Source organism: Schistosoma mansoni, chromosome 1, assembly GCF_000237925.1.
Source record: "Schistosoma mansoni strain Puerto Rico chromosome 1, complete genome".
Lineage (NCBI taxonomy): Eukaryota > Metazoa > Platyhelminthes > Trematoda > Strigeidida > Schistosomatidae > Schistosoma > Schistosoma mansoni.
In genome coordinates this window covers 60563444-60575746 of record NC_031495.1, presented here as the reverse complement: position 1 = coordinate 60575746, position 12303 = coordinate 60563444, and the positions used below count along the sequence as shown (strand labels likewise).

Below are 12303 nucleotides of genomic sequence, written 5' to 3'. Positions count from 1 at the left end.
GACTTTATTACTACTTTTTTGTTTTTCAGTAGTGTAAATATAAAAGGTAAAATGTTTGAATGTAAATCCCACGAGAAATGGGGCTAATCAAAAAGATTATATCATTTTTAGTGTGTGTATTATTTTGTATACGTGATTCATTTGATTGCTTTTTACCTGTGTTGTCCAAATCAATGGCTGTATATTTAAGAGAAAGGTGTAATGTATATGCTTATATGTAGTCATAGGTAAATCAGTTCGTTGGTAACGCAATTGCAGGAAAATAAAAATTATTTGGTAAACGATAATTTGATGGAACAATGTTAACCATGTTTTGATCTGCAAATAGATTCGGCCTAATGGAACACCTCGCTGACGATGTGGAATTCTGTGGATGAATTGATCCATTCGTATTTTCAAACGTAACGACATCTTCGGTACTAACATTTATAGATGTAGTATTATTGATTTGAACTCCTTGATTATTTACCCCAATGGTATTGAAAGCATTCTTATTCGCTGAAGAATCCTTCATAGAACTCGTTCTTTCGAGACGATCACATTCGCGAGGAGTTGTATCAGATAACGACACACAATGTCCATCTATAATAAAAACGGAGATTTCGCTGTGGAAATTGAAGTTATGTCAAAACATTCAATCAACAAAAGACAACTGATGTGTGAAAAATATTTGTTTGTCATTTCACCTTACCATTGAATAATTTTCTGGTTGGGTAGAAATTGTCAAGTGTGAATCATTTAAAATTATGACATCTCACGTTACATGCCTGATAAGATATTCGAAAAGATATCTGAAAATAAGATCATTTCGATTTGATCAAATTTAAACCCTGGTTTGGTTAAATCAGCCCCAAAGTTGTGTCATTTCATTAAGTAGACGTTTGAAATAATCTATTTTGAATTCTTGTCGAGATTAAAAGGCTAACATCATTGAAATATAAACTCTATATTTCAATCCAACCGAATGCCCCCAAATGCCCTGGTAAAGTCGAGAGTTGGGAGAGTCCGCTCTCCCTCTCCAAATGCCCTCACATGGCCACGCGTATAAAGCCTCCAACAGGGAAGTCCTACTCACTGCCTTCTCGTGCCGGGGGTGTTGTTTACGTAATTGAGAGGATGAAAAGCGAATGTCCGGCGATTTAACCGGGTTGATGGATACAGAAAGTTCACCTAGGGAAGTTGGAAAACCCTGATTCCAAACCAATGGTGCACATTGGCTCCAGTATCCTGAGGAAACGAATGGCGTATAAACCAATTGTTTGTCATCGGCTACCAGGAGACTGCATCTCCTCACGATGCTCCACTGCCTTGTGGGTTAGACCTTTAGGTCAAAGGCTCCGGGTGTGGCCCCCTAAGAAAACCACCTGCTTCAGGTTGGGCACCTGGGTAATATCACAGCCCTCACACAAATCAAATGAGGTTTGTTTGGCGCATATATATCTGGTGTCCCTTCGTACCAATATTTATGTGTTTAAATAAATAAATAAATAAATTCAACCGAATATTATTCACTGGTTTCAGAACGAGTAGCTCAAAATTGCTCTATTTGGCAAAAAAATCTATACCTATTCACATGTAACGGTAGTGTAACCCGTCATGTCAATGAAATTTTCACTCTGTTTCGTTCATCCTGCTCTTCCAGTGATTTTATTCACGCAAATTTTCTATGTTTAACGAAATAATCGCTAGTGGTTTTTACAGAAAACTTTAGTTAAACATAAACTCTTTTGTATGTATGGTTATTAGTATACGTAGTGAGCTAGACTTACAGCTAGCTGTTACCGGTTATTAGATCAAGGAGAACGGCTTATGCAGTTTAGTTACAGTGAAAAAGAGGTTTCATATAAATCTACCAGATTTCCCTGCCTATACTCAACGTGAAGTAACAGAGGTATTTAAGTAATATTTCAGATGATCTGCTAAGATCTATGATTGTTAGTACGTTTACTAAAAAGTCACACTACAATGGTATCAACTTTTGATAGATCTGTGGCGTGGTCTGCTTATATCCATATAAGTAGTATATGGTGAGGGTCAGATATAGAATGTATTTTGGCAGAAGATCGATAGGGAACGAACAGTAATGAAGCGCGATTGGTACGAAAATGCATGAACAATGAAATCAGAGAAGACGGATTGGTGTTTGCAGAACGAACAGTTAAGATTGAGACAAATTATGGTTATTTTGCAAATTAACTGTGGACTGTATGGTTATCAGAATTTAGTGAGATAGTCTGTAATTTGTGCTTAAATACGTTCGATTGTCCCCACCCGTGTTTTGTTCACTACAGATTCATACAAATATATGTAGAATCCGAAAAAAAATCGTATTTAATTTTGTATCACAATACCTTCTGTCATAAACTGACAATCTTTTATCTACCAAGAATGATGAAGACTCGTCTTATCACGAATATTGTGAATTTGTAGGATTTAAGTTAAAAAACTGATGAGAATAACCCAATTGCTTATGATGGACATATGTTTTCATTGCATAGAAAGCTAAAAGTTGGGTGACTGAGAAGTGAGAAGCTAATGTCTCATAAATGAATACCGAATGACACCGAATGAACTCGTATAGCAGTAAAAAACAATATATTAATCAGAAACAAATAATTTTCTTTATCAAATAAACTGTCTAAATAGATTACTTCTTACTTGTTGAAGAAAAAGGTATTTTCCCAAATGAATTGGGATTTGAGAACAATCTGTTCATAATAAAATCATGCTCTATAGTGTTATTACTATTCGGATAGTTCGGTTCATTACCGTTCGATGTTAAACTATTATCATTAATAAACACTGGATCAGAACGAAAATGAAAATGTGAAAAATTTTTGCCGATATTACTTTCACTACTCATGTTTTTATCATTATTAGTAACATGATTCAATTCATTGAAACAATCAGACTTGCAATTATATTCCCGTTCATAAATTTGATTTGAATTCATTCCATTATCATTAGTTGATAAAAGTCCTTCACCCATATTATTCATTGAAGGTATATTCTCTTTAGAACTATCATAGAATTCTTCTATTCCCATAGAATCAGATAAACAACAAGTTAAACTGTTAAAACTTATTTGATCATGTTGTCCTTCAACAGTACCACGACATTCAATCTTCTTTTTACGTGCTCTAGCATTTTGAAACCATACCTGAAATCAATAAACAACACCAAGGTGATCTTTATTATAACAGTTATTTATTACACAGACACCAGTATTTATTGAATCATAATGTTGAGTCACTGTATCAAAGAAAATCATATCATTTAGCATCAATTTGAAATTGTAATCAGAAAAAATATGTGACATTAAAATGGTGAAACAGGATACTAAGGATGAAATCAACGAGAAAGAGGAGGTGGTCATGAGTATTTAGACTACTTAGACTTACACAAAATCTATAAAAATGTTCTTTTCCAAAAAAGTTTAGCTATATTGGTAAGTGCTACATAAGAACATTTCAATAAGTACCGACTTACGTTGTATCTTGAGATTCGAATTTATTTATTTAAATATATAAATATTAGTACAAGGGGGCACCAGATATATATGCGCCAAACAAACCTCATTTGATTTGTGTGAGGGCTGTGATATTACCCAGGTGCCCAACCTGAAGCAGGTGGTTTTCTTAGGGGGCCACACCCGGAGCCTTTGACCTAAAGGTCTAACCCACAAGGCAGTGGAGCATCGTGAGGAGATGCAGTCTCCTGGTAGCCGATGACAAACAATTGGTTTATACGCCATTCGTTTCCTCAGGATACTGGAGCCAATGTGCACCATTGGTTTGGAATCAGGGTTTTCCAACTTCCCTAGGTGAACTTTCTGTATCCATCAACCCGGTTAAATCGCCGGACATTCGCTTTTCATCCTCTCAATTACGTAAACAACACCCCCGGCACGAGAAGGCAGTGAGTAGGACGCGTGTTCATGTGAGAGCATGTCGAGAAGGCGAGCAGACTCTTCCCACTCTCGGCCGTACCAGAGCATTTGAGGGCTGAGATTTGGATAGCTATAAACAATCCTAAAATTGAACAAAATTAAATTATTGAAATATTTCGCGTTTACTACTCATTGTTGGTCAAATAAGTAGTAAGAAAACATCATTCATAATATATGACTATTCTAAGCTAAACTTACTGCTTGATATGACCAAATAGCTTAACTCATTAAACATGATATTCTCCATGATTGTTTAATTTTCACTGAATTAATTATTAACTATGAATTGATACTTATAGGCATTATTGATTAAGGAATAAAACTATAATTCACTGATAGAAAAACCTGTTTTATCAAAAAGTTCAACATACTTGTGTAACACGTTTATTTAATTTCGCCATACCAGCAATACGTTCTAATTCTTGACCATCTGGATTAGCTTCAATATCAAAATTTGCTTGTAGTATTGCTAATTGATCAGGTGTAAAACTTGTTCTGATACGTTTTGATTTTGAATGTATACTACAATTACTACTTGTACTACTATCGATTGAATGACCATTTTCAGTTAATGTCATAGAGATATCACCATTACTTAATAGAATTTCTTCGTTGAGTATAGATTCATCAATTGAACACCAATTATCTGTAGTTTGACAATTTTCTATTGAATTTACAGCGGTAAATTTTGCTGTTGTTGTTGATGAAATATTTGAAATGCTTTGTAGATTACTTACTGTTGGATAGTTTGATGAAGCTAAAAAACTGTCGGTTATTTCACTCGATTGATTAAAAGACAGCGATGTAGACGATGTACTACAGTTAGCATTCATCATCGTTATTCTATCTGCTTTATGTCTATCATTAAGTAAATGAATATGATCTTGATCTAGTATAGTCAAAAATTTAAAAAAAAATTTAAAACACCACCACATTAGTATAAAATTTCACAAAATTTTTAAAATCATTATTTTTGCTATGACAATAACTTTAAGTAAAGTTTAGCGGTTTGTGTTTTGTTCTAATCCCCGTCAAATATCACGTGACTAAATCGCCAATTAGAACATCGACTTATATGACCCTGTCTCTGTGCTAAACTAATGACGCGTTAACCAGCACGAGCAGCCTTGAGTCAACTCTGATTTCTTATTGGTCCACTGAGATAGTGGCTACTCGTCTAACCTAGCCCGTACATTTCAAAACATAAATACCAACCTCCGTAATATGAGTCGTATATTTCAGACATACTTGGTCAATACATAAGCAGACCAGACCACATCATATCATAAAATGAAAAGTTGTATTTTACAAAGCACCATGTTTTGATTGAATTTAAAAAAAGAAACAGTGGAAATGGATTAATTATTCTATTTGTTTCTTCATAACTGTAAAAATGTAACAAGTCAGCTGATGACTGGAAATTTCTTATACATTACTTCGTGGATTAACTATGGCTTTGGTATATCTCAGTTATTATCATCACAAGAATCTTTCAATGATTCATACAGGTATATATTTTATAAATATAGGGATGGATTAGTTTAAACGAATTGACTATATGGATGCCAAGGTTTGATTAAGTATGAGAATCAATGGGACATTTTGGTATCTCATTTCTTCAGTGATTATAACAAATATCTTCAGGTAAGTATTATATGGTTTCAAAATGTCAATTGAAAAATCATCCTGTAGAATTCTTCAGGAGAAAAAGATGTTGCTTCAAACTTAAAATACTTCATTCACAGAGTGTGATGGTGTTTTGGAGGTCAGTGATCATAGGAGTTTCATTTAGAATTACTATTAGTTTTCTACCTAATAATGAATTTATTTGAAACTATCAAATCTAATCTTGATATTGATACATACATATGTGGTTATTTGGACATATTATTCAGTTATCATACTTGTTATCCACCTGCAAATTCGTGTGTGAGTATTTTAGTGGCTGGATATCTAACTTCAATTGAATCGCATGAATGTTATTGATATATACATGTTGGATATCCTTGAATATAATTATTGACTCAATCCGCGTTAGTGAATAACAAAATTAAATAAGCCAAATACGAGAACGAATTTCGAATACGTATATTTCATACAATCGTTGATCCAGACAAACGAGCGGAGGATCGAAGCGAAAAGAAGGGAGCAAGGTGAAATGACGCTCAGTGGAGAAAGCGAGTGAGTCATCTCTTTTTAATCAAGCGTTAACCGAAATTTTTAGTCAGATAAAAATAAGTTACAGACATGTGGTGAATAGGGTAAGCGATATACGCACACATGATCATAAAAAACAGTCAGGATCAATAAGCGAATAATTGAAAAAGTCAAAATGTGACTCAAGAAGAATGGATAGATTAGCTTGTCCGGAAGCTGGAATATGCTATACGGGCTTAGCATAGCAACCGACAGTATAGTATTACTGAAATTCGTGACTTGTAAATATGAAAATAAGAAGTAATATTTTGACTCAGATTGAAATGAAAAGATTTAAGCTATAGCTTCCTATAAGAAAAACAATAAATAAAGAAAACAGTAATCTAATTATCCCTAACTTCTGTCAGAGAAGGTTTTTTAATAGTCATCTAAAGCAGTATAGTATATATCTATAATAGTTTATACCAAAGAATTTTATATTGATATAAGGATTACGAAAGCTAATTCCAATCTATTCAACATAATAAAATAAAATATTATGTACCAAATGTATAGTCTACAATTCCCAAAACAAATATTAAAATATAGTTACAGTAATTATCAAACAATTCATTTAGATAAAAATAACAGAAGCAATACTATATCATAAAGTACAAATTAAATTATTGCTACATTTGAAGTCGATTTCTCAATGTGTTTGAAAGTTCTAGGTCGTGCACAGATCAAATTGCGACACGACGAATCATCGTTGAATAATCAATTGAATGGATTTCATCACACTACATTAACTTCATTGATTATGAGAAGACATTCAACAGTGTTGACAGTACAACATTATGAAAACTTCTTCGACACTATGAAGTTCCAGAAAAGATTGTCAATATTATCCGGAATTCACACGACAGACTACAGTGCAACGTCGTGCATGAAGGACGGCCAATAGACATTTCAAGCAAGGACCGGAGTCAGACAGGGCTGATTACTCTTCCCCTTCCTCTTTCTTCTAATGGTTGACTGGATTATGAAGACCTCGATATCTGAGGGGAAGCACCGAATACAATCGACATCTCAGAATCAATTACAAGATTTAGACTTCACAGATGACCTAGCTCTTCCACCTCATATACACCAGCAAATCTAGGTCAAGACAAACAGTGTAGCACAAGCCTCTACATCAGTAGGGCCTCAACATACACAAGGGGAAAACCAACATCCTCAAATACAACATGGAAAACACCTAACAAACCAATCACAATTGATGGAGAAGCTCTGGAAGGTGTAGAATCTTTCACGTATCTGTCTGGTCAACATCATCAATGAACAAGAAGGATCCGATATAAACGTCAAGGCGAGAATTAGGAACGTAAGGAAAATATCATAAAATTATCATTTGTTTTTTATTAGAATTCTTAGTGATTATTTATCACATTCACTGGGAAAAGTGGAAAACGTAATTTTCGAAGTCATTAATTTGAAAACTATTCAATTTTAAAATTCATTTTGTATTGTTTGTTTAATCTTTTCATTCATGTTAAGAACTGCAATTGATCGGTCTCTTATTGGCATAGGTGCATCTTGTGCGGATTGTCTCGATATTACCTTAAGTTACAAGCATTATAAACAAAGATGAATGGCGACTAGCAGTAGAATCCAGGACACGCGTTTCGTCCTATTTGGGACTCGTCAGTTGGATGTACCTGCATCCCAGAGTTAATGTTTACTCCAAAACTTAAGGCAATATCAAGGGAATTCTCACAGGATGCACATATGCTAGTAAGACACCGATCAATTGCAATCCTAAACATTAATGGGAAGATTCAAACAAACAATACAAAATGAATTCAAACTTCACCCCATTGCACAAGCAAGTTGCTATCATAACTCAGTAGCTAAAGTAGATAATGTGATAGCGTTTGAAGTAAACGTTACTGGGTTGGAGTCCTGGAGTGGACATCTACTCTAGGATGCCGGAATATCCATCTGACGAATCCCAGGTGTGATGAGACGCGCGTCCTCTATTTCACTGCTAGTCGCCATCCGTTTTTGTCTGATCATTTTCTTAGTATTTTTAATATCTTTATCTTACTTTAATCTACTTATATGTTTTGATCATACTTGGTTTTATAGTTTAAAGACTTTAGAATCCATCATTCTTTCTTAGAGTTGCTCAAAATCTTCAAAACATTAATTTCCAAAAATTTTCTTTTATATAAATATGTTGGTGAAAGAAGCACAAGATTATTAGAATGTATATTTATTTCAAAGTATGTAGAATATAACTTCACTGTACGTTTTGATTAGTAACTACTTTTATTATTGAGTCAGTCGATATAGTGTAAATTGACTGAACGATTTTACTTTTGTATTCATTCACCTTTTAATATCGTTTCACTAAACCTTTGATAAGATTACCTGTGTAAAATGAATAACTGATGTACTCGTAAAAATTTACTTTGTAGGAAACTAACACTATGATTTAATAAAAGTTTTATAATACAAAAGATAACTTTTCATATATTACATTGGTCATCATCGATCGGTTCGTGATCTCAATTAAAACTCAACAATCTCCATAACCCTACACTGACGAAAATAATAGTCAAGTCTACTTGCTGAGGATTCCCAAAATAGGACGAAACGGCCGTCCAGTGCTTTCAGATTTTCCATGAGGGTCTAACTTCTATTGACTTATGATCTCAACTATTGAAATTACTTGAAAAAATGTAAAGTTGATTTTATGTCTGACTAACAAATCATAAAGACGGCGATTTATAAATTACGTTTGCAAATAATAATAATAATTTCCATAAACCTAAGCAATTTAGGAAACTAATTAGGTCGATGATAATAATATGATTGTTTTGAATATTTCCGTCTAACTTTAGTGAACATCCACTTAAAAATAATCATCATCAATCGTTCATAGTTACTTCCTGATTTCCTTAAAATAAAGTTGTTAAACAGTGTATTGCTTGACTTTATGTCTCCAAAGTAGTTTTCAATCTTTGTAGTAAGCAAACTTATTGTTGAAATGAAATGAAAGTTCAAATTGAGTTTTCAATAATAAATGAATGATGTGCCTGTAGTTATATTCAGATAAACGTTTGATTGTTAGTATAGAGCTGTGGAGACTGTTGGATTTCATTGAAATTATGGATCTACTAACGTTATATAATTAATGAAAACATGGTAACATTGGATGACCGTTTTCTTCTATCATGTGACTACTCATCGGTGCACATCAATGGCTTGAATGTCATTGAATTTCAGTTCAGTGGACGGGAAGTCGTGGAACACAAAAAGGAATCGCTCCTCCAGTGTTTTCAGTTTTCTTCATGTTTATCTAACTTTGATTGGTCCATGATTTCAATGATCAACTTCTGATACATAGAATTTGGGTCCACAGTTTATCTACATACTAAACCCTTTTCTCAAGACATAAGAAATATACATTTTGTTCAAATAATTATTTACATGAATACAGAAAAGGGTACCCAAATATTAAAATCATAAATTGTAGTTGAACTGAACAATTATATCAAGTGATAAAGAGTAAACTTACTAAAATTTCGATTACTTTTTGATTCATTCATATTGATTGAAAAATGTTCTTGATCCAATAAAAATTGTTGTAGTTTATCCATTTGATTAGGTTCAATTTGATTTATATTAGATATTGAATCTGAATCTAAATTTAATACTTTCCATGATAGCAATTTAGACATATAATGTTCATAACATAATACATCATTATTGAATATTCCACATTTATCACCTTGATGTAATTGACGACCACATTGAAAACATGTGAAACATGTTGTATGAAATGGTACACGATTTAATTTATGAACTTTCATATCTTCAGGTACTTGAAGTCGACATCGTCCACAATGTTTATATCTATCAAATGTAATTATTTTTTAAAAGGAACTGATAATCATGTTCAGTTGTCACTCAAATAAGTGAGCTATATTATTGAAGATTATATATATATAATTTTATCTCTTAAGTGGTGATGAACATTTTGGTTAAAATGTCAACTATTTAAAATGACTGACAGAGAAAACATGCGGTTTCTTAAGACCAAACCGATTGATAAAAGGGAGTTAACGTTATTAATTTGCTTTAAGTTCAAATAACCAAGGTTGTTTCACTACTCTTGATAATAACTATTATAATTCAAAATATCAAAAAAGGAATAATATATTTGTAAAATCTCGGAGACGTGAATCGAAAAAGCTTGGACCAGATTGCCAGGCGAAACGTTGGATTTACTTCAAATTTACTTCGCTGAGATTTTACAAATATCTTATTCCTATTTAATGTCTTACATCAACTCGGCGCCCAAAATACTGTGAAAATATTCGCTCTAATTTAGACGAAAGTTATTATATAATTCAAAATAGTTATTAAAAAGTTATATTTAAAAAAAGCGCTGGTTAATGCATCAGTTAACTTCATCAGCGTTTTAGTGTAAAAGAAGAATATTTAATCATGAACATGTCAGTTATATTTGGTTCAGTTTTGTTGCAAAACACTTTTTAACTGGGCCTGAAGTTGGTTTTTTTGTTTGTTTTTCTTGATCAAATAGTGAATTTATTCCAGGATAAACGAACATTAAAGTGGAAACCGTAATTAAAATATGTAGAATACATTTTGAATATCCTAATTTCTGTACTTTTGTAGATAATGCTTGTCTAAAACTGAAATCAGATAACGAACGAATGAAACAGAAAAGCAACAAACTTTTCTTTCCTCAGGAGTTGGGATTGTTCTTTTAGAATCATGGGTCCAAATCACCTATGAAAGTATATATAAGTTTTAGAGATCAAATAGACAACTTTATGTCTATTGCATCATTTCGAGTTGATTGTGTAATCATACCAGTTTAAATGTCATTTCATTGTACTCAAAATTTTTGTTTAAAGAGACAAATAATAATTTTAAGAGTTGAAATCATGAATCAATTGAAACTAGACAACCATGGAAAACCTTGAAGCACTGGACGGCCGTTTCTTCCTATTGTGGAACTCCTCAGCAGTGCTCATCCACGATCCCGTCTCACGAGATTCGAACCCAGGACCTATCAGTTTGGTGCACGAGCGCTTAACCTCTAGACCGCTGAACCGGTATCCAACAGTGTTAGTGTCTAACTTCAACCGATCCACCAAAATTGAGCGACACAACAAATAATACTTTAAAATAGATCAAATTAATCTTCAATAATCATAATATACTACTCATATTATTTACTTACTTTATTCTACAATTAATACAAATAATTTTATTTTCTTGATATATCCAACATTTTTCATTATTAAATGATAAATGATCACCACATTCAAAACAATTAAAACAATGAATATGATAAATTTCTGATTTTAATAAATTTGATGATATTTTTAATTGTTTATTAAATTTAATTGATTCATTATTAATTTTATCATTTATTGATTTATCTTTTTTTATTAAAACAATTAATATTCTATCATTGATTGGATGATTACATCCTTTACATTGTAAATCATTTGGAAATAATTCTTTAAAATTTTGTTTCTAAAATATAGGAAACAATGAGTTAGGAATGATTTTAAAATGGTGGTGATGGAGAAAATGTGTCTCTCGTTTGGATGATTCGGTCGTGGAGATTTCATTGTTCTTCTGAAGAATGATGATAACTCCACGACTAAACCATTCAGATCAAAGAACAAAACTTCATCAAAGTTAGAAATGATTTGAAGATGATGGTAATAGAGAAAATGTGTAGCTCGATTGGATGATTTAGTCGTGGAAGTTTCATTGTTCTTCTGAAAAATGATGAAAGCTCCACGACTAAACCATCCAGATCAGAGAACAAAACTTCATCAAAGTTATAAATGATTTTTTTTATAAATCTGACAACTAGTAATAATATAATAAGACGGATAGAAAGAGTGTAATGTAATGTATTGTAAAAAAAAATGTTTTTCGACATCTAATCTGTAAACAAAGTTAGTTCAATTAACTATGAACAGTATACCATATAAGATTAATTTGAGAAAGTCAATATGGTTATGGATGTCTTCCATTATTATAATCAAATATACTGTACAAAGAAAGCACTAAAGATAGAATACAAAATGACTATTATTATCCTATGAAACCTAGGAAAATTAAAATGCCTCATGAAAAGTTATGCTTACAAATTCAAACTATGA

The 12303-nt window shown here is 32.4% G+C and overlaps 1 protein-coding gene across 1 annotated transcript; it reads right to left on the bottom strand.

Annotated features, from left to right (window-relative positions):
• Positions 1-232: 232 nt before the first annotated feature.
• On the bottom strand, positions 233-10893 carry Smp_144120 (putative lim/homeobox protein Awh (Protein arrowhead); the record flags this gene model as incomplete). Its single annotated transcript, XM_018795073.1, has 5 exons — positions 233-582; positions 2659-3160; positions 4321-4543; positions 9830-10006; positions 10853-10893. The coding sequence occupies 5 exons, from the start codon at positions 10891-10893 to the stop codon at positions 233-235; spliced, it is 1293 nt and encodes a 430-aa protein (XP_018649422.1).
• Between the last annotated feature and the right edge of the window lie 1410 nt (positions 10894-12303).